The sequence below is a fragment of the Balaenoptera ricei genome, chromosome 18, assembly GCF_028023285.1.
Source record: "Balaenoptera ricei isolate mBalRic1 chromosome 18, mBalRic1.hap2, whole genome shotgun sequence".
Classification (NCBI taxonomy): domain Eukaryota; kingdom Metazoa; phylum Chordata; class Mammalia; order Artiodactyla; family Balaenopteridae; genus Balaenoptera; species Balaenoptera ricei.
In genome coordinates this window covers 1,202,108-1,225,540 of record NC_082656.1, presented here as the reverse complement: position 1 = coordinate 1,225,540, position 23,433 = coordinate 1,202,108, and the positions used below count along the sequence as shown (strand labels likewise).

The following is a 23,433-nucleotide window of genomic DNA, read 5'->3' as shown; positions in this document are numbered from 1 at the left end:
ACGCTTTTGATACAGAAACACGTGTGGTTAATGTACTGCAGGAAGAAGACCTCCGTCAGATCTTCCTGCTCACGGTGGAAGTCCTGCAGGAATTCAGCAGGCGGGAGCACCTCAGCGCCCAGATGTCATCTGTGTTCCAGCGCTACCTGGCCCTCGCCAACCAAGTCCTGAGCTGGAACTTCCTTCCTCCAAACTATATCCTTTCAACAGCCGAACGGTTTATGTGTGGTCATTTTCATAGATTGACTTAATTATGGCTAAAAGTACTTTATCTCTGCAGGTTTATGAAACATGTTTTTGAAAGAAAATAAGAATCTTTTAGAAATGGAATTTTACTTTATTTAATAATACCACAGTGCAGTAGAGTACTTAGAAAATTTTCAATTTCATTCATAACTTTGTAGAAGAGGGTTGAATAAATGGAAACATTTGGTGGATCATTGGGCTGTTGCTAACCAAGGGATAGGAGTATGCCTTAGGAAGGGAAGGGAAAAAGGTGGCAAGTGCGTTTTACCAAGAAACCGAATCATTTTCTCCTGTAACATGTAAATTCCATTCAGATTTTGACTGACTTTCCTTAAGGCGGGTTTGGAGTTCTCTATTTGATCTTTGTGGATTACAGTTGCTCAAGTGTAGGTAATAAGGTAGTAACATGTTTACCCTTCGGAGAGTGTTCCCAGTATAAAAATAGGAAAATTCCATTTCTAGCAAGTTATTTATTAGGAATACAAATTAAGTTTAAATAGGTTATATTATAGATACAAAGTGTCTGCTTTTTTATCATTTACTAAAGTGGAGAAATTTGTGTTAGAAAGCAATTTCTTAGTTCAGAGTTTATGATTTGCTTTTCTAGAACATTGCTACCTTGTTAGATTGAAAGCAGTAATGTATGGTGGGCTGCCCATATGTGTCATAGTTGAGTCACACGGGTCCAGGCTCAAGGTGCAGCCGATCTCAGGCAGATTACTTAACCTCTCTTGAGTCTCAGTTTCTCCAAATGTAAATTGAGGATGTGGATTGTTGAGTGAATTGAATGAAACAATACATTTAAAATACACTCAGGAGTTAGCTACTGTTTATTGAGCTCTTGGTAGCCTCCTTGAATGAAGGAGTTCCTCAGCTTGCTGTCTGTGCTGTGCTCTTTCTTCTTAATCTGGTATACTCCTTATGGTATAGGAAATGACAGGAAATTTACTTCAACCTGTTCTAGGTATTGTTAATAGGAAGTTGGGGGGGGTCTACTTAGGAGAAAAGGGCAGATGATAAGCAAATAGGACATAGATATCCAGCCATTTCAGAGATTAGGATGAGCTGGGAGCTCTGCACTCACCTACACAGATCTGAGCTAATTACCTGGGCTGTAAACGGTGAGGTTTTTAAGGGGGCAGGGGCAAGGTGTAACTCTTTCTTCTGTTTTCAAGCTAATACATTCATGTAATAGAAAATGAGTTGTACGATGCCATGTAGGGTGATAGGTCTGTGACGGGAACCCCGAGTCCTCCAGTTCTTTCTCAGAGGCGGTCGTGGTGAGTGGCTGTCTTGCAGGGCAGAGCTCACCGGGAGGTTAGTCGTGCCCCCTTCTACCCTAGGCTCTAATCCTCCTTCCCCTGATAGTCAGTTTTACATCTTCAGTATATTCCTTTTGGTTGTTAACAGGCACGTATTGTCTTAGGTTTGCGTTTAAAAAATTTCCCCTTTTAAAAATTTCTTAATTTTTGCTCTGGTTTTTGTTAGGGAAAAAAAAGAAAGATGTTGAAAAACTTTGAGACAGATTTAAAAAGTAACAGGCCATATGGAGCTATCAAAACATTAATTATATATGGGAAAATCAAGGAAAGTTACACTGCATATATTGTAGCCAATTTTAAAGTCTCTGTTTTAGGGGAAAATGCAGTTGGCTGAAAAGTGACTGTTTTGTAAAGGGAAACAGTGCTCTGGGAGTTTGGAAACAGTTTGTCTAAAGATCCATACACACATAAAATATTTTTATAAAGCATGTAGATAAAGCTTTGGAAAACTTGTCATCTAAAAATGATAGGCAGGACTACAGTGTTGCTGACGGAAAGAATTCATTGTTTAAAGAAAAGTAGATCTTGCTCTTGACATACAATGTTCTGTCTCATGGCTTACAAGTGAGTTTCTTTGTGCCTATATATGTTCCGACAGCAGCCATTTGTTGGCTAACAGCTACAGTTAAGCATTCCTTCCTTTAAGTGGATTAGCTTAAGTGTAGGAGAAAGAATATGGCAATGGAATTAAACGAAGCTGCATTGTCAGTGCTAATTAAGAAAACTAGTTTCAAGGAACCCAGTTCTGCCATAATTTCTAATTTTGGCGATTACTTGCAGATCTGCTGTTCAATAAGCTGGGAAGGAGTTGAATAATTATTTAGTTTTTAAAATTAATTAATTAATTTTGGGCTCCGTTGGGTCTTTGTTGCTGTGCGTGGCTTTCTCTAGTTGTGGCGAGTGGGGGCTACTCTCCGTTGTGGTGCACGGGCTTCTCACTGTTGTGGCTTCTCTTATTGTGGAGCACGGGCTCTGGGCGCGCGGGCTCAGTAGTTGTGGCTTGCGGGCTCTAGAGTGCAGGCTCAGTAGTTGTGGCGCACGGGCTTAGTTGCTCCGTGGCATGTGGGTTCTTCCCGGACCAGGGATTGAACCCTTGTCCCCTGCAGTGGCAGGCAGATTCTTAACCACTGCACCACCAGGGAAGTCCCAATTATTTAGTTTTATACCTTGAAAAAGGTCTAATGATCATATTTAGCTTAATTAATATATTGAGTTGATGTCTTTTTAAAATACAATTTGTCTTTTAGGATAGACAGAATAGCAAGTAGACCTTGTAAAAAATACATTGTGTGTTTTGTATCAAATCTATTTGATCATTTAGAATGGTATGTTAAATGAGTCTGTGTTAAATTACCAGTATCAATTCCTATTCATAATTTTTGTAATCTGCTATCTTTTTTGTATCTTTTTATTTTGAAGTAATTTTCAGCATGCAGGAAATACTACAAGGGTAGTTGAAAGAATTGCCATATGCCCTTTACCAGGATTCACCAGCTGCTACCATTTTGTCCCATTTCTTATTCTTCCTGTCTCTGTCTCTCATTACACACACACACGCGCGTGTACGTTGTTTGTATGACAGTATGTGTATATTTAAACACATTTCTTCTGAATCATTTGAGAGCATTTGCAGACATTATACCCATATACCTATGAGTACTTCACTGTTTGTTTTCTTGTGATCAAGAATTTTCAAATTGCACTGCAGTTCTTATAGGAGAATGTCTTACAAAACTCTAGTATCATTTTCAAAACCAAGAATTTAATGTTGACACATTGTTATTATCTAATCTGCAGTCCATATTCAAATTTTGTCAGTTGTCTCACCAATACCTTTTGTAACTATTTTCCGTACTTTGTATTTAGTTGTCCTAAGTCATCTTTGATCTGGAAAGCTCCTCAGCTTTTCTTTGTCTTTCATGAATTTGACATATTTGATGTATATAGATCAGTTACTTTAAAAAAATACCCCTCAGTTTGGGTTTGTTGGATGTTCCCTCCTGATAGTTTCGGGTTATTCATTTTCGTAGGACTACTGAGTAGTGGTTCCTTTATGTCAGGAGGAGTGTGATCCAGTTTGTCCCATTTATGTGTGGGGGGGTTCTCTTTGATCTCTTGGTTAAGGTGGTGTGTGCCAGGTTTTTCCAGTGTAAAGTTGCTGTTTCTTTTTGTAATTAATGAATGATTTGTGGTGTTATACTTTATGTAAATATCCTGTTCCTCCTAAAATTTCAACCATTAGTTCTAGCATCCCTTGGTACTCCTGGCCTGAAACAGTTAGTATGGTCGTTGCACGTTGGTGATTTTTCTGATCCCATCATCTCCTTTTGTGCTTATTTGCAGCTTTCTGCCATGAAGAAGAGGTTTCATTTCTTCATTGATTTATTCATTTATATCAGTATTGACTCAGGGATTCTTCTTCTTCAGAATGGATTGTAATCTATTGCTATCATTGTGTATTTTGCTGCCCAAATTGTTCCAGGTCTGGCCCTTGTCAGCTGACTTCTGTGTCCTTTTGGTTTGCCCCACTGTTCTAAGTTTTAACTGAAACAGCCTGGGTTTAAATTTTTAGGAATGAATGACTTATTTTAGATGTTCTATGAAGAGTTCACTCTAATTATTTAAAAGTTTTCTTTTAAATGTTAAGAAATTTAAACACTGAGCTCTCTTAAAGAAAATATCTGCACGGACCCGCTTTGTCTGTGCCTGTGCTCAGGTAGTGTCCATTGCAGTGATATGATAATTGGCTATTTTCTAGAACAGCTTCATTGAGATGCATTTCACATACCAAACCATCTGGCCATTTAAAGGATACAATTCAGTCGTTCTTTGTGCGATCATAGACTTGTACAGCACGACTGTCATTAATATTAGAACATTTTCATCACCCCAAAAAAGAAGCCCTTGTATCTGTTAGTGGTCATTCCCTGTTTCCCCCAAATTCACCAGCCCATGGCACTCACTCATCTCCTTTCTGTCTCTGTGCTGGACATTTCATGTAAATCGAGTCATATAATATGTGGTCTTTTGTGACTGGCTTTCATTTAGCCTGATGTTTTCAAGATTCATTCATATTGTAGCACGCATCAGCACTTCATTCCTTTTTAGTGCCACATAATATTCTGTTGTAAGGATATACCATATTTTCATTGATTAGTTGATTGACAGTTGGATTGTTTCAACTTTTTGGCTATTATGAATAATGGTGCTATGAACATTCGTGTGTAGTACAAGTTTCTGTGTGGACTTCTGTTTTCATTCCTCTTGGGTATACCTAGGAGTAGAATTGCTGGATCATAAGGAAACTGATTGTTAACCTTTTGAGGAACTGCCAAGCTGCTTTCCCAGGTGGCTGTACCATTTTACAGTCCCAGTAGCATTGTACGCGGTTCCAATTTCCCCACATCCTGCTCAACACTTGTTATCTGTGTCTTGTTTATAACTGTCTTATTTCGTATGGAGTGGTATCTCATTGTGATTTTGATTTGCATTACCCTCATGGTTAATGTATCAAACGTCTTTTTTTGTGGTTATGGGCCGTTTGTGTATCTTCTTTGAAGAAATGTTTATTCATATCCTTTGTCCATTTTTAAATTGGGTTATTTGTCTCTTTAAAATTGAGTTGTAACAATTTTTTATATCTTCGGATAGAAGTCCCTTAGCAGATAAATGATTTTCAAATATGTCCTCTCTTTCTGTGAGTTGTATTTTTACCTTTTTTTTTTTTAACATTTATTTATTTATTTATTTATTTATTCATTCATTCATTCATTTATGGATGGCTGCATTGGGTCTTCGTTGCGATGTGCGGGCTTCTCATTGCAGTGGCTTCTCTTGTTGCGGAGCATGGGCTCCAGGTGCCGGGCTTCAGTAGTTGCGGCACGCAGGCTCAGTAGTTGTGGCTCACGGGCTCTAGAGCGCAGGCTCAGCAGCTGTGGCGCACTGACTTAGTTGCTCCATGGCATGTGGGATTTTCCCAGACCAGGGTTCGAACTCGTGTCCACTTCACTGGCAGGCAGATTCCTAACCACTGCGCCACCAGGGAAGTCCCTATTTTTACTTTTTTATGGTGAACTTGGAAGCACAGAAAGTTTTAATTTTTATGATGTTTAATTTATGTCTTTTTTTCTCTTGTTGTCCTGTCTCAGAAACCATTGCCTGATCCAAGGCCATGAAGACTAATACCAGTGTTTTTTTCTAAGACTGACTTCTTACATATAGGCTCTTATATTGAGGTCTTTGATCCATTTTGCGTTAATTTCTGTATATCATGAGAAATAATGATGCAACTTGATTCTGTTGCATGTGGATATCCGGTTATCCCAGCAGATCACTGACTGTTGACGAGAAGGAGGAAGAGTCTGGTGGAGTAGGAAGCACTGGAGAGAGTGCGGTGGCGGGGTGACTGACTGCAGCTTCGTTGCCCTAACGTCATTTGTGGGTTATTCATCTTTTTAAGATTTATGAGTTGTGGGACTTCCCTGGTGGTTTAGTGGTTAAGACTTTGCCTTCCAGTGCGGGGGATGCGGGTTTGATCCCTGGTAGGGGAGCTAAGATCCCACGTGCATTGCAGCCAAAAAAACCAAAACATAAAACAGAAGCAATGTTGTAACAAATTCAATAAAGACTTTAAAAATGGTCCATATCAGGGTCTTCCCTGGTGGCGCAGTGGTTAAGAATCCGCCTGCCAATGGAGGGGACATGGGTTCAAGCCCTGGTCCGGGAAGATCCCACATGCTGCAAAGCCACTAAGCCTGTGGGCCACAACTACTGAAGCCTGCGCTCTAGAGCCCGCGAGCCACAACTACTGAGCCCGCGCGCCTAGAGCCCGCGCTCTGCAACAAGAAAAGCCACCGCAACGAGAAGCCCGTGCACTGCAACGAAGAGTAGCCCCCCGCTCGCCGCAACTAGAGAAAGCCCGTTCGCAGCAATGAGGACCCAATGCAGCCAAAAATAAATAAATAAAATGAAATTTTTAAAATAAATTAAAAAAAATGGTCCACATCAAAAAAAATCTTTAAAAAAAAAAGATTTATGAGTTGTAAGAGTTCTTTGTGAACTCTGAATATATAACACAAATTCTTTAGCGGATGTATGATTTTCACATATTGTCTCCCATTCGGTGGGTTGTCTTTTAACTTTCTTGATGATGTCCTTTGAAACATAGAAATTTTTAATTTTGTTGATGTCTGATTTATCTATTTTTTCTTTTGTTGCTTTGATATATTTAAGATGGCTTTGCATAAACCAAGGTCACAGAGATTTTTTAAAGTAGACTTTTATTTTTTAGAGCAGTTTTCGGTTCATAGCACTCTTGAGCAGGAGGTGCAGAAAGTTCCCCTGTGCCCTCTCCCCCACACGTGCATGGTCTTCCCGTCATCAGCACCCTACCAGAGGGGGGCTTTTTTTAATAATGGAAGAACCTGTATTGACACATCATTGTCCCCAAAGTCTGTAGTTTACATTAGGGGTCACTCTTGGTGTTCTGTAGGTCTGGACAAATGCACAGTGACATGTATCCACATTACAGTCTCACAGAGAGTAGTTTCACTGCCCTGCAAATCCTTTGTGATCCACCTGTTCACCCCTTCCTCTCCCCATACGCTAGGGACCCGCTGATCTGTTCACTGTCTCCACAGTTGTGCCTTTTCCAGAACGCCATATGGTTGGGATCATACAGTGTGTAGCCTTTTCAGATGGGCTTTCCCTGAGTCACATGCAATTAAGGTTCCTCCATGCTCCTCCATGGCTGATAGCTGATTTCTTTATGTCACTGATTAATATTCCACTGTATGGATGACAGTGGACTTAGCCATTCCACCAATGAAGGACAGCTTGGTTGCTTCCAAGTTTTAGCAGTTATGAATAAACGTGTGTGCAGGTTTTTGTGTGGATATAAAATTTCAGCTCCTTTTGGTAAATTCCAAGGAGTGCAATTGCTGGATTGTTTGGTGGGGGGTATGTTTAGTAAGAAACTGCTGAACTGTCTTCCAAAGCGGCGGCGCCATTCTGCGTTCCCACCAGCAGTGAATGAGCGTTCCTCCTGCTCCACACCCTCAGCAGCGTTTGGTGGTGTCAGTGTTCCGGATTTGGACCCTTCTCATAGGGGTGGAGTGGTATCTCATTGTTTTACTTCGCATTTCCCTAAAGACGTGTGATGTTGAACATCTTTTCATGTGCTTATTTGACACCTGTATGTCTTCTTTGGTGAGGTGTCTGTTAAGGACCTGGGTCCATTTTTAACCAGATGGTTTGTTTTCTTATTGTTAAATTTTAAGAGTTCTTTTTATATGTTGGATAATAGTCTTTTATCAGAGATGTCTTTTGTAAATATTTCCTCCCAGTCTGTGGCTTATTGTCTTATTCTCTTGACAGTGTCTTTCACAGAGCAGAGGTGTTTAATTTTAGTAAAGTCCAGCTTATCAATTCTTTCTTTCATGGATCACGCCTTGTTATTTTGCTAAAAAGTCATTGTCAAACCCAAGGTCATCTAGATTTTCTCCTATATTATCTTTTAGGAATTTTACAGGTTTTTGGTTTTGTTTTTGTTTTTTTGACCACGCTGTGTGCCATGTGGGATCTTAGTTCTCCGACCAGGGGTCAAACCCGCACCCCCTGCATTGAAAGCGTGGAGTCGTAACCACTGGACCGCCAGGGAAGTCCCTTACAGTTATGCATTTTACATTTAGGTCTGTGATCCAGTCTGAGTTGATTTTTGTGAAAGGCGTAAGGTCTATCTATATCTTGATTCTTTTTTTCTTTTGTATGTGGATGTCCAGTAGTTAAGTACCAGTTGTTGAAGACTTTTTTTTTGCTCCATTGCAGTTTACTCCTTTGTTAAAGATCATTTGACTTCATGTATGTAGGTCTATTTCTGGTTTTTGTATTCTGTTCCGTTGATCTATTTATTCTTTCTCCAATACCATACTGTCTTGGTTATTGTAGATTTATAGTAAGTTGAGTTTTGTCAGTTCTCTGACTTTGTTCTTGTCCTTAAGGTCACAAAGATTTAGTCCTATATTTTCTTCTAAGCGTTTTATGTAGGTCTGTCATATGGTAGGTCTATGATCCGTTTTATGTTTTGTGGAGATATAAGGTATAACAGGATCCTGTTGTTCTTGCATCATTTGTTGAAAAAGGTATTTTTTTTTTCCAGTCGAATTGTTTTGGCCCCCTTGTATAAAATCACCTGGCTGTAAATGTAACAGTATTTCAAGATTATTTAGTCTTCTCTCTGTCTCTTTCATATCCATTTGAAGTTTAGGATCAGTTTATCAATTTCTGCAAAAAAGGCAGCTGGGATTTTGATAGGGATTACGTTGAATCTGTAGATCAGTTTGAGGAGAACTGCCATGTTAACAAATGGCAAAATATTAAGTTTTCCAATGCATGAATATGGGATGTCTTTCCATTTTTTTAGATCTTTAGTTTCTTTCAACACTGTTTATAGTTTTCAGAGTAGAAGTTTGAACTTCTTCTGTTAAATTTATTCTGAGTATTTTATTTTTTAATTCAATTATAAATGGAGTTGATTTTACAATTATTTTTGTGTTCATAGCAGTGTATAGAAAAACAAATTTTTGTATATTGATCTTGTACCATGTAACTTTGCTGAACCTGTTTATTAGTTCAAATAGTATTTTTTTGGATCTTCTGTGTATATGTCTTCTGCAAACCTTTTTTTGGGGGGGGCCAGTGCCATGCAGCATGCGGGATCCTAGTTCCCCCACCAGGGATGGAACCCGTGCTCCATGCATTGGGAGCGTGGGGTCTTAACCACTGGACCGCCAGGGAAGTCCCTGCAAACCATTATTTTTTTTAAAGGATTATTACATGTAGGTTTTATACGTGTAGAAGGTGATTTAGGAAAGCATCCTCCACTCCAGGCCTGGTGCAAAGTCTATAGCTCCTGGGATTTGGCAGGTGTTAAAATCATCTCCTGGCCCAGTGAGCTAATTGCTCTGGCCATTCTGCCCTGGTCTTACTGTCTTGAAAGATCTGAGATGAAATCCACCTGCTTTTCGTTCTGTTTTAGATTATTATTGTCTAAAGAAAGTACCCTAGTCCTAGGATCCTCTGTTACACCACCACCCCATTTACAAATGGGTGCTAGGATTCTGGATGGTCTCATCTCTGCCCTTCTCTCTGAACTCTCTTTGTCCTCTTTCTGTTGGTGCTGCACCCACAGGCCAAGTTTCCTTCTGCCCTGGCACCTTTGCGGGTGGACTTTTCTCTTGCCTCCTAGTTGTGCCTCCGTCATTCACTCCAGACCAGGTCAGGTTTCTTTTGATGTGGCTTTTTTTTTTTTTTTTTTTTTAATTTACATTTTTGGCTGCGTTGGGTCTTCGTTGCTGCGCGCGGGTTTTCTCTAGTTGCGGCGAGCGGGGGCTACTCTTGGTTGTGGTGCACGGGCTTCTCATTGCGGTGGCTTCTCTTGTTGTGGAGCATGGGCTCTAGGCGCTCGGGCTTCAGTAGTTGTGGCTCGTGGGCTCAGTAGTTGTAGCTCGCAGACTCTAGAGCGCAGGCTCAGTAGTTGTGGCGCACGGACCCAGTTGCTCCACGGCATGTGGGATCTTCCTGGACCAGGGCTCGAACCCGTGTCCCCTGCATTGGCAGGCGGATTCTGAACCATTGTGCCACCAGGGAAGCCTCTGCTGCGGCTCCTGATATGCATGTTATACACACTTCTCTCCCATTTGGCCCACTTCTCTCCCATTTGGCCCACTTCTCAATTGTAATTTTCCTTTTGTTAGCTTGCTGGAGCAGTACCTGTTTACTGCTTGTCTGGAAGCTCAGGAAAGCACAGGCTGTGTTTTGTCCACTGTGTTGTCCTCACTGTGCAGTATCCAGCATGTAGTAACAGATGCCTAACAAATATATGTTTTAGTTATTGAGGCAAGGTGATTCAGAAGTAGTGTCTCAGTTCTTGGATGTTTGTTTATGCTGCTCATATTGTTTAGCCATTAGCTCACCTAGCGTCCATAAATGCTTAGGGGTTTTGGCAATGCTAATCATAAATGACAATATCGTTTTGTAATAAGAATGCTTGGCAGGTATGTTTGGTATGTTGGCTTCAGTAATAATTCTTTTTTTAGTTTGGTTACACTGCCTTTTATTGGTATTCTATTTTTGTGGATCTGATTTGGTTTTGGTAAAAATTTTTTTCAACTCAAGCTCTTGGGGAAAGCTAACTAGATCATAAAATAGTAACGGGACACAGAAGCTTTCACCTAAATTAGGATTTCCAGTAAAGCCGACGTTACTATTTGGAGGCAAGGCTTTGGAAAACATTCAGGTGAGGTCAGTTCTCCTTTATTTCAAAGGACTTTGGTTACTTGGACTAAGTGCTGTGTGAGACCGGGCTCAGTGGTTCCGTGCTGTGCCAGAAATAGCAGTTTTTGTTGTTAGAAAAATTAGTAGTGACAGAGATTAAATATATAAGAAGAAAAGCTGGGCTTCCCCTTGCTTCTGAAATTTTGTTTTACTAATGAGGTGGGATAAAAAGAATATGGGAAGATGGGGAAATTAAAGTATTCCTTTTGTAAAATGTCCATTGTTGCTACAAGATCTTCCTGTATTGTGAAGTTCTTGTAAGAATAGGCAGTGGAGATGTTCAGACTTTCCATGTTTGCCTGAGGGTAATTTGTAGCTGTTGTGTGCCTTGTTTGTTGTTTTACTGCTGGTCACCACCACAAGATGATCCCCACCCAGAAGGTGTTCATAGATGGACTAGACCTCATTTGCATGCGAAGGCCCGGTGTGTTTCCGAGGTGACCTCCCCCCTTCTGTTAAGAGCACGCACTTACAGGTCACACTGTGTGGTTGGGACAGAAGACTTTGTGGGTTTATCCAGTGGCAGTCGTGGCCGCTGCGGCTGAGCTCTGTCCTCCTGGCTCCTCGGGCGTGTGTGGCGCTGGCCGGCGTGTCCAGGGCAGGGCAGGTGCTGCGTGTCTGTGCCTCTGGTTTCTCAGGAGCGGGTGAGCTTCCCCAGCAGAGAGCTTTAGAGCTCGGTAGGATGGCCGTGGGAGAAGGGCCAGGAGACGGAGAGTTAATTCTTCAGTGTGTGTGTGCGCAGTTGAGTTGACTTCCAGCTGTGACTGATTTCCAGGGGACTGAGAGCGCAGAGCTCAGAAGACAGGCTGGGTTTTCGGACTTAAGAATTGCAGCCTTGCTCACAGACGGGCTTGTACGGTGTCCAGTGACCGGAGAGTCCTTGTATGGTAGCTCCTGGTTCTCGAAGTTGGTGAAAACATGGGAAGTTGAAGTGATGTTGATGCGATGACAGATTTTTAAAAAGACATAGGATTATTAAAGGCTGAAAGCAGCTCTCTGTGGCTGTCGTGTGGGTTGAATTTTATTTGATCACAAATGAATGATTCTGATACAAAATATAAATTACCTGAGTTTAGTATGTATTTTAGAAAAATATGTAAAGCCATAGCCCCAGAAAATTCTTGGTTTAAAATCTGATTTGAATTTTGGTAAATGATTGCTATTTAATGGTATCAATCTGGTGTGACTCATATGTCTCCTAAAATCTGACAAGCATATAATAAACGATCAATTAGTAAATAATCACTTCATTGTCAGACTTCTCTTTTATTGGTAATATATTTGGATAAAAAATAAAGCAATATAATGTTGACATTATGACATTATGGCTGTTAAAAGTAGTTCTGTAAACTGAAACTTTTGCAACTTTTAAATAGGAACCTGCTGTTTTATTAAAACTGTTAAGAGACTATTGCTTTGTAGAACAATTTTTTGGGAAAAGTTATTTTTGGATATCAGGAAAAGAGAAACATGATTAACATTTGTATATCATAGTCTAGGCTTGGAGAGAATTATAGGTTATTAAACAAGAACTTGAAAAAAGTAAAGATTTTTGAGAAGAGGAGGAATAAAGGAAGACGCAAAACTAGGAAAGAAGGAGGAGATACTGCTTTATTTAAATTTTAAATCATTTTAAAAAATATTGTCTTAAGAGGAGAAGTGCTAGAATTTTAGTGATGGTCTTCTCCTTGTTGTTTTTAAAGTATTCTACATTAAGAATTATCTGGGGAGAAGTGGTATTTTTGGGTCACTTATACATAGATACAGAAATAATTGGTAATACCAAATTAAAAGTTGAATTGAATGTGCAGAAACGGTCCAGATCTGCATGTGACAGTCTGTTCACACTGTGATAAGCTTCTAACTAGCTTTTTTAATTGAAAAGTAGTGCATGCGCCTTCCTAGTAACAGTATTTCAGGCAACACAGAAGAGCCCGTATTCCCTCCTCTTTACAGGCAGCACCTTCAGCAGATTCACAGTTCAGTGTGCTGACTACAACGTGTGTTTCTTGTTTGAATAGCACTGTTCTTAAAAATTTGTTCCATTCATTACTGTACTGTTCTTTTTGCTGTTTTTATGTTAAGTTTGTATTAAAATGCTTTTGAAGATAATTACATGTTCTTTTCGTAGAGAGAGAGAGATTATTTATAACTGAGTCATACAGTTGTGTCTCACTGTACACACTGGAGCACGTGTTCATTCTTATTATGAACAACTGGTACTGGGTGGCAGTGCTAGGCTGGCTGGTGAAAGGGAAGGTGGGTTAGTCTGCAGTGCTGTAGGGTAACTCTGCAGAGAACAGTTAGCGTGGCCACTTCGCCAGGAGCGCTACCAGTGAGCTTTCTTAATAGGAGGCAAATGTCATGCCAGAGGTAAAGATCCTTTCCAGGTTTGGAGTTAAAAACAAAACTCACATGGAAGTTTAAAATAATTATTGGAGAAAAGTGTTTTATGATTGTGTCAGATATTAAAGTCTCAGATCTCCTTGTGCTGTGGGCAACATGTAAGGAATGACTTCTAAAACCATGCTGGTCGTCGGCTTTTTAAGAACATTTGGCCATACAGACTGGGCACTGGGAATAGTGTGTTTAAAACCGACCAAGATCAAGAGAAGCTAACATCAGGATTAAAAAAAATAAATAAAAGATTTGAGGATTATTTTGCACCTGATGTTTAGGTGAGCAATTGCATTTAATTCCATCTCATAGCTGGAAAAAAGGCTTCTCTCAAACTTACATCCTTCTGTTTCCTCTTAATATAAGTAACTGATATCTACAAGTATTTATGGAGTGTCCACATTTTGTAATTGAATGAAAGATAGGAAAGAGATCTTGGTCTAGGTCTCATTTCCTTTTGTAATATTTATTAATCTTTGACATTAATCAACTCTCACTTGCTAAAGGACCTGGACGACCCCCTCGCTGTTTTGTAACTGGCAGGCTTGGTCAGATGCAGGACTCTTCACTCACTTGAAATGAGCTTTTCCACATTTCCAAGACTAGCGAAGTCCATAAACACCACTCTTTGCTTCCGCCCCCAGCACCCCTCCTCTGTGTTGGGCCTCTGAGGGGCCTCCGCTGCTCCTTACCTGAGGGCTGCGTGCATTTGCTCTGCGCAGGTGGCTGTGTCAGCGAGACCCAGCACAGGTGGCCTGACCGTTTTATTACGGTTCAGTGACTCTGTCTCACATCCCACCTAAGGTAAAAGTAAAATCATGACGCCGTTAGTGAGCAGATAAAGTATTAAGACATTCTGTTATTTTCTTCATGGGAAGTGTTTAGTGATTATACACATATTTTGTTTGTTAGATTTGGGTGTCTGACAGATAAACAGTTTATTACCATTTTAATGTCAGATTGCGACTCCTTAAAAAATGTAACTAGATTGTCATAATTTGTGCATCTTTGTTCAATGTAGTATTCAATATAAGTATTTAATAAATACTTTTCATTACTGAACAGTTTATATACCAAAAAATTGCCTTTTCATTGATAAAATAGGACATTGAAAGTTAAGGGAATTAACCTGGAAAAGAAGTGGAATATTTTCTATGAAGTACAAAAACTTTATCGCCTTACTCTCAGGTGCTTTATTTCATGTGCTTGAGCCTCCTTGTTTTATGCCCCAACTCTTACTGTGGAAAATTCCAAAGGTGCACAGAAATAGAATACCCAGCTTCACCAGCTGTAAGTTTTATTTCCTCTCTGCTCTTCCACCCCCAGATTGTTGTGAAGCACATCCCAGACATCAGATAATTTCACCCACCAACGTTTCAGTTTGTTTCTCTGAAGGATAATCAAGCCCCCGTTTTTAGACAACACATGGAAAGACCTAGTGTTTAGCTGTTGTGTTGTCTTCTGGGTGAGAGCCCTGTACTAACAGCCTCACACCAGCTAGGTGCCTCGCGAGAAGATGAAGTCGTTCTAGAAGCTACGGACACACCGGTGGCTCCGGGTCAGGAGGCCCCGCGCTGATGCTGTTGCAGAGTCCGGCAGCTCCTTCCTTTTGGCCCCAATTCTCCCTGCCCTCCACAAGGGGGCAGACAGAGGAAGAGGAAAGTGAGATTTAAAGGAACCTGGTTTGAGTTGCACTTTTATTCAGCAGTTAAGTGGAGTCATGGAACATTTCTGGAGTGATTCTTCAGAAACAAGCAGTGGCTTCTTTTCTGAAAGAACTCTTGGTGCCCCTTTTGCTCTTCAGACACAAAATAATATTAGATATTTTAAAAGGGGGTTAAACAAAAATCTTTTTTAAAAACTTCCATAGCGTTGCCTTTAATTTTCTCTGTTAATGATTTGGGCTTTAATGGACGTGTAGAATTTGAACTTATATCTAATTTTTGCAAACCATAGTTTGGATAACTTGTTGAAATTTCTCATTGGGTGATGAGAATGGTCTAGCTCAGGGGTCCCCAACCTTTTTGGCACCGGGGACCGGCTTTGTGGAAGACGGTTTTTCCACGGGTGGGCCCCGGGGGCGTGTTTCAGGCGGTGATGCGAGCAACGGAGGGAGGGGGGTGGTGGTGGTGGTGATGGGGGATGGCAGATGAAACTTCACGTGCTCGCCCGCCGCTCACCTCCTGCCGTGCGGCCCGGTTCCTAACAGGCCGCGGGGCCGATGCCGGTCCTCGGCCGGGGGGTTGGGGACCCCTGGTCTAGCTGATGTATTTCTGTTGGGCATTTGATGAGCGTGGAAGGGGTGTAACGCCGTCTGTGCCCAGACAGCTTTCTCCTTTCCTGAAACCTCAGTCACCATGTCCGTGTCCTTGAATGAGTTATGTTCACAAACACCTGCAGGTGTATTTTATGGTTACTCTGTGTGGTAAAGACGGTGTTCTGTTTGAAGCAGCTTGACAGTGAACACCTGAACATCATAAGCGTTGCTTTTTAGCCTGGGATAGAGTTTTATGTAAAGTGATAATTGTCTTTGTGTGGAGTCGGATACTCTGATGTTTGGAAGTTCTTCTTCTTTGGTAGGATGTGTATTTGCTCTTCCTGTTCTCTTTTTTGTTTCCCAGTAAATGTATTTCTTTTGGGAAGATCCTATTTTTCCAAGCAGACTGTACGAGACTCACATTTTGTATAAGTGGTTTTAGCTGCTGTAAGATATTGAGGGACATGATGGGATCAACATGTAGAAATTGGTTCTTTTCTTGCATGTGATTTGGCATCTGTTTTGCGTTAGTGTTTCTCCTCCTGTTGCCACCACTCAGATCACCTGCGCTCAGACTTTATGTACCCCTGCAGCATGACATATAATTATGATGAAACTGTTATCTACATTCCTCTAGCATTCTTTTTTCAGCACTTAATGCCTTTTATTCCTTAGCTTCAGGCGTGAATTATGTAGCATATGTGAAGAGGCTTAAACTGTTTCCATTACATTCTTTCTGGATGGCTCTGTTATATTTAGGATATACTTACATTTTAGACAAAGTCGGAATGTTATTGTGGTTGACCTTGACCCCAGCTAACTGGGCAGACATTATATAGCCATGTTTGAGTCTTCGCAAAATGTGCTCCTGAAGCCCACGGAGTCCTGGCGGGAGGCCCTTCTGGACAGCAGGGTCATGGAGCTTTTCTTTACCGTAAGTCCTGCTCTCCCTCACCACAGGGAAGCCACAGAAAAGTGCCGCGGGAAGAATGCGTGCTTTTGTATTTTTTTTAAGTAAATCAAGACAGATTGCTTTTCTCCTCCATAGCCTTCTCTCCTGATCAGTATATTTGCTTAAACAAAGATTATATAGAAATGTTTTTGCTGATTTATTAAAATGTTATATAATTATGAAGGGTTTAACGTCGTAGAGCTCAAGCTTTTTGGTCTCAGGACCTCTTTACAATCTTAAAAATCATCGAGGACCCCGAAGGGCTTTTGTTTATGTGGGTTATAGCTGTTAGTGTTTACCACGTTAAAAATTCAAACTGAGAACTTTAAAAAATAATTTATTAATTCACTTAGAAATAGCAATACCAAACCACCGCATATTAACATAAATAACATTTCAGTGAACAAATAGCTCTGTCTTTTAAAACAAGCAGACAAGAAGTTTCGTGAGAAGAGTGGCACTGTTGACAGTTTTTCAGACCTCTCCAATGTCTGGCGTCACAGAAGACAGCCAGGCCCTCTCCTCTGCTGCTGCGTCCACCCCGTTGCAGTGTTACAGTCACGTAGAATGTGGGTGTGTGACGGTAGGAATGGAAAAGGCAAACACTGCCTTAGTGGTATTATGAGAGTAGTTTTGACCTTACAGACAACCTGACAGGGTCTCAGGAACCTTTGGGGATCCCTGGGCCACACTTTGAGAAGTGCTGTTCTAGAGCAGTACACTTTTTGTGTACTGATTAGCAGCCATGGGTTAAGTTAGTGTTACTGAATAACAGTTTATTTCAGCTGTAACTTTCAGTAGTCCTGTTTATTGTTTACTAAATATCAAGAAGTTAGAAGTGTGCTCCCATGTTTGCCCAAGAGGGCCCCCCAATGTAATAGTCAAAAGCTGGGGAAAATATGGAAAATACGTGGTGTGTGTGTGTGTGTGTGTGTGTGTAGTATGTGTGTGTGTTTTGGATACAGGCTTGCAGACGTAGGGCAAGCATACAAGTTAGGTATAATGACTGGGGCAAAAGTCCAAATAAAGACCAATTAAAAAGAAAAAAGAAAGCTATTTTGCTAAATCCCAACCATTAATTATAGTTTACCTTTTCATGTGTTTTAAAGGTACTATTCACTAGCCTTACAAATTTCACCCCGAGGTGTACATAAAAATATTTTTCTATAGAAATGTTCAGACTGAGTATTACCTTGCATTTTCTTCTTTAAATCGGAGAAATGATGGCTAAAAATGTTATCAGTATCAAAGATAATTGTAACTACATTTTAACATTCTGTTGCCTGACTCTGGCAGAAATTGTTTTGATGCGTATCCAAGTTCAGTTCTCTGTGTTGTTCATTTGACTGAAATTGGATCCCGTTCCAGCAGTTTTTGAAAAGGTGAAAAACTTGCTGGCAGTACTGGCAACAGCTCCCCTGTCGGAACAGCTGTCTGGACGCAGTAGACAGCTGCTCCTGTCAGCTGTGAGCCCCACATGCAAATAACTTCTGCATCTGAAAGTTAACCCCTTTCACCTTGTTATTTTAACAGTTTTGTGTTTGTGGCCTGTTACTTTCATGTACGCACTTTATGAACAATTTTAGTTTTGTTATTTGTTAGAAAAATGTCAGTGACTAATCTTTTTATTTCAGTTTTTTTTTTTTAAGTTTATTTTCAATTATGTGAATTCATTGCCTATTTGAAGCAGTTTTCCACTGCATGTCACTTTTTCTCTAGATTTGAATCGCTGCACTTACGTGTACTATGTCGTGGCCTCGAGACCCAGATGTGACCCGTCTGGGTTCAGGAGACCTTAGATGGCCTTCTGCCCCCTGCAAGTTGACAAACTTCTCCAGTTTTCTTTTTTCCATTAGGTGTTGGAGAAACCACTCTCCTTAGTCTTTCCTTTTTGACATATTCTTCCTGATCTCATTTATGGTCTCTTCTTACTCTGCTCGTTGGATAAATACTGGTGTTCCTATCTCAGTTCTCAGCTTTGCTGACTGTGTACGTGTTCCTTGGGCTTCTTTTTCCACTCGTAGCTCACCGAGCGCCACTTCTGCACCAAGGACTCCTCGTCTGTATTCAGCACGGGCTGCTCCTGTGTGCCAGAGCCTCGTAATCCCCGTGCTGGGCCCTGTAACTTGGATGCCCGAAGACGTCTCGGGTTCAGTGTGTTCCCGTAGACTCAGCGTCTTACTAACGTACTTTTCTTTGTTCCTGGTCCGTATTTCTTGTCTTGCTCCTTCAGTCACCTCCCTGGGTCTTCCGCTAGACGTTGCTTTTCTTTATCCCTCTGCTTTTCCCTATTCAGGTGGTGAATTCAGGTTTTAATTTGTGTAACATAGTTCAGATATGGTAGAATTCGTTTGTAATGGAAGAAGAGCAAGAATCTACCATGTTATATAAGAATCAACCATTGATTTATCATGTGTTTTATGTGGTTCATATTTTAGGAAACATAAGTATGCCCAGTAAAGTCAGGCTCTGAGGACAGTTTCTTATTTTTATTTTATTTAATTACATAATCCATGTTGGCTATTCCTTTTGCTTCCTCATGTCTGGACCAGGATCGAGCGACCATTTGGCTGTGTGGGTGGAGAAGCAGCCCTCTCTGGTCCCAGGTTGCATTGTCTCTGTCATGTTTAAATGTTGATAAGGTTAAAAAAACATGGTGACAGAAATGTAGTTACAGTTTTCAGATAAGGAACTTCAGAATAAGTTGTGTTCAGAAGTTCTTGAATAGAATGGATATATGGATTTGTGATTGTACTTTAAATTTACTATATATAAAACTTAGAATGTATTTTGAAAAACCCTTGTGTTGTTCTAGACCAGGGATTGGCCGGGTAGAATATTAGGCTTTGCAGGTCATTAGTTCTCCGAGGCAGCTTCAGCTCTGCCCTCCCAGTACAAGCAGTTACAGCAAAACTTCACTGACGGCTGTTAAAACGTGAATTTTGTATAATTTTCACATGTCTTGAAATATTATTCTTTGGTTTTGTTTTTCCCAACCACATAAAAAGGTAAAAACCATTCTTATCTCACGGGCCACACAAAAGCAGGCAGGAGGCCAGGTCTGGCCTGTGGGCTGTGGTTTGACAACCCCTTTTCTAAACCCCTTTTAGCATGTCAGTAGATGAATTAACTTTGTAACTTAACAGCGAGTTTTTAATATTTTAAATTTCTTAGAACCTTAAGAAGTTCAGGAATTAAAGATTAATGGAATCAACCAGTGAATTAAGGGTTTATGAGTGTTCACTGTGTCCCCGCACTGTACCAGTGAATAGTTGGGAAACATCCTAACTTCAAGTAATTTATAAATGATTTGCAGAGTCAGAGTGAAATTACCTGACACAGAGAATAAATGTTTAAATTGTGTGACACTCAGAAAGCACAGAGATTTGTGTAGGGAAAGAGGGGCTGGAAAAGTCAAATCCTTGTGGAAAGTAGAAAGTGGCCACAGTAAATGTGGTGGATTAAGATAAACAATTACCTGTGATTTTTCTGCTAAAAATATTTTCCCTGGCTGTTTTAATTATGTAAGTCTGAGAATATTAATGACACTGTAAAATTGGGGAGCAGTATTTTGGGAGTGTTTCCTTCATCGGAACACTGTATGCCAGGTGTTTCACCTCAGTATTGCAGCATTGAAATAAATTCTACGTGAGGTTTAAGGGGAATTTAAATATAATTTAAGTAAAATTTAAACATTTAAAAAATTTATTAATATCAGTGATATAGGATAAAATGAGATTCAAATAAATTGTAGGCAGTATCAGAGTTGATGAAAGACCATGTTAATACATTGTTTGAATGAGTGAATTTCTAGGGATTGAGGGGCATGTTGGTTTTGCGAGTGTGTAACTGTCTGCTTCCAGCGAAGCAGCATCTATATGCTCTTGCCCGAACTTTGCTAACTTTAGCAAGAAGCTGCAGCGAGGCATAGTTAGCATAATACAGATGACTGTCGTTGCTGCTGTTTTTAGAAGAAGCAGTATGTCTGACTGGCCGGCATCTGTTTCTCTCTTTGTCATAACACGCCGGAGACAGTTCAGTTTTCAAAATGTAGGTAGCTCTCCACTGACAATTAATTGGTATGTTTAAAATCATGGCCTATAACATAAAATGGACTGCGGGACAATTTCCAAATTTACTTTAACTCGGGAATTAGTTTTCTAGAAATGCTCGGCTACAGTGACTTTTCCTCTCACCTCGTTTGGCACGATAGACGCGTGACCCTCACAAAAGAAGAATTTATGTTTATGGATTAGCGATTCTTTCTGACAGGTCCATCGGAAAATCAGAGAAGATTCCGACATGGCCCAGGACTCCCTGCAGTGCCTCGCCCAGCTAGCTTCTCTGCACGGGCCCGTCTTCCCCGACGAGGGGTCCCAAGTGGATTACCTCGCACACTTCATTGAGGGCTTACTGAATACCATCAATGGGTAGGTATCCTGGCCCTTAGAGCCAAAAAGGAGCTTCAGTTCTTCTTCATGATTCACAGTGGAGGAAAAAAGAAACTAGCGATTCCCCCGCTTTTACATTTTAGAGTAGAGCTATACGTGTCAGTTGAAATGAGTACACAGAGACGTGCCTTTGAAAATGAATGGGTGCATGTTTGGAAACGAGGTACCTCTGCTCCGCTTAACGCTGACGCTCATGCCTTGGGTTGTAGAATTGAGATAGAAGATTCTGAAGCCGTGGGGATCTCCAGCATCGTCAGCAACCTGATAACCGTGTTCCCTCGCAACGTCCTCACCGCCATTCCACGCGAGCTCTTCTCGTCCTTTGTGAGCTGCCTGACGCACCTCACGTGCTCTTTCGGGCGCAGTGCTGCACTGGAGGAGGTGGTGAGTGGCTCTGACCGAACCGCGCGGTCTCGCAGGGGGACCTGCTCTGCCTCTGAAGCGTCTCTCATGGCCACTGATTGTTTTAAAGGAGTGCGTGTTTGTTTATATGTGCAAATCATTTGGCCATCTGTGCTCGGGAACATGACTTCTTAAAAATTTGTGTAAAATCACTTTAGTAGACTAAATTTTATTTGTCTCAAGATTTTATTTTATTTTATTTTATTTTTTTAATTTTGGCTGCGTTGGGTCTTCGTTGCTGCGCACGGGCTTTCTCTAGTTGCGGCGAGCGGGGGCTGCTCTTTGTTGCGGTGCGCGGGCTTCCCATTGCGGTGGCTTCTCTTGTTGCGGAGCACAGGCTGTAGGCGTGCGGGCTCAGTAGTTGTGGCTTGAGGGCTCTAGAGCGCAGGCTCAGTAGTTGTGGCGCACGGGCTTAGTTACTCTGCAGCATGTGGGATCTTCCTGGACCAGGGCTCGAACCCGAGTCCCCTGCATTGGCAGGCGGATCCTTAACCACTGTGCCACCAGGGAAGTCCCTGGTCTCAAGATTTTAAGTTGAGATAATTTAGTACCTGAAAGTAGGAAATGGAATGAAATGTTTTTATTAAAAACTATGTTGAAAGCCATTTTAATAATAAACTCTTTAAGTTCAAGGGGTGCTAGGAACTTTATGGTATGGTTGTGATTGTGTATAATTTTAAGTGTTTTTTGAGAATTTAAAAGTCTTGGGCTTATCTGGAAATTATGTAAATATAATTTGGTTCAAATAATTGTAACCCTGCTTATTTTGATTAATTTTTTTTTTTTTGGTGCTATGGTTTTAATAATATATCTTGGTAAATTTTAATTTGCATTAAAATTAAGACCAATTACTGTAGTAAAGATGTTTTTTGGTACAGATTTTTAAATGCTTATCTTCCACATGTTATATTTAATTTGGAAAACTCGTACTAAACTCCTTGACAACACAGCTGTGTTTGTTAACAGTTACTGGGAATAACTACGTTAATCTTGGGAAGTAATTGATTTTTTCCCTACCAAGTAGTTATTAAATTGTTGAAACTAATTTTTCTTTTTTAATGAAACGTAGATCCTTTTCAAAGATTGTAAGGGTAAAAAGAATATTTGTAGACCTCTGATAGAATTTCACGTTAAGTCCTAATGGTTGTTTTGTTGGGGGTTTGGCAACACGTGTGGGAGTGATTTGTGCCCCTTCAGAGGTGTCAGAGCACGAAGAACTAGGGAATGACTGTGTTCACAACAGTGGGTGCCCCAGTGGTTTGACGGGAAAGGAACCAGGCCAGGAAGTTATTTATGTGTTGGAAAGTGTAGGTCATGGAGGAATAGAAGTTTACGGGCCTCATATGTGAGGTCTGAATTTGTAGGGAGAAAAATTATGTACTAAGCATGGAAAATAGAGGGAAATTTTAAGTATTTAAGCTGTACTCAAACTCTTTTCAAATGATCACAAATTCTGAATCACTTGGGTTTCACGTAACATCCCCCTTTCCCCCCACCCCCTCCCCCTTGGTTAAACAGCACGTTGATCACATGTTTAGAAACACAGCTGCCTTTTATTATAGTTTGTTTGTGGGTTAAGGGTCCTTCTAGAGGAATTGCTGGAAGATTTGTAACATTCTTGGCTTGCAGATTTGAGGTTTAGAATTTATTTATTTTGCCTAGGGGACTAACAACTTGGAAAACAATTTTTCTGCCGAGGTTTGACCTAGAAGTATTGGGACACAGGGAGCCTGGATGCGCTTTCAGAGAGTAGATGTTTAACTGTGCTTCACAGGGAGGCATGCACTGTACCTAATGGGCTTCATTCAGGAAAAGAGCTATTTCTTTTCCTTTCTTTTAATCGGTCGATTTCTTTTAATCTGTCCATGGCGTTTAAAAAATGGTGTTAGAAACAATTGGTTACCCATTGAAAAAGGCAGAGGGAATAGATTTGTCTGATGCTTTTGCATGACTCATAGCAGCCAGATTGGCGAGGGTTGGTGAAGTTGAGGGCTAACGGGGGTCCCTGCACGATGAGTTACCAGAAGACTAAGCGAATCCTAAATGTATCTCAGCCACGTGGGGTTTTCATTT

The 23,433-nt window shown here is 40.7% G+C and overlaps 1 protein-coding gene across 2 annotated transcripts in view; it reads left to right on the top strand.

The window, feature by feature from the left end:
* XPO4 (exportin 4) overlaps positions 1-23,433 on the top strand; it is a 107,115-nt gene that overhangs the window by 35,047 nt on the left and 48,635 nt on the right. For both annotated transcript variants that reach the window (XM_059902986.1, XM_059902987.1), the window contains exons 6-9: positions 42-195; positions 16,377-16,489; positions 20,780-20,937; positions 21,168-21,342. In XM_059902986.1, coding sequence (XP_059758969.1) covers positions 42-195; positions 16,377-16,489; positions 20,780-20,937; positions 21,168-21,342 — 600 coding nt within the window. The remainder of the gene's footprint in view (positions 1-41; positions 196-16,376; positions 16,490-20,779; positions 20,938-21,167; positions 21,343-23,433) is intronic.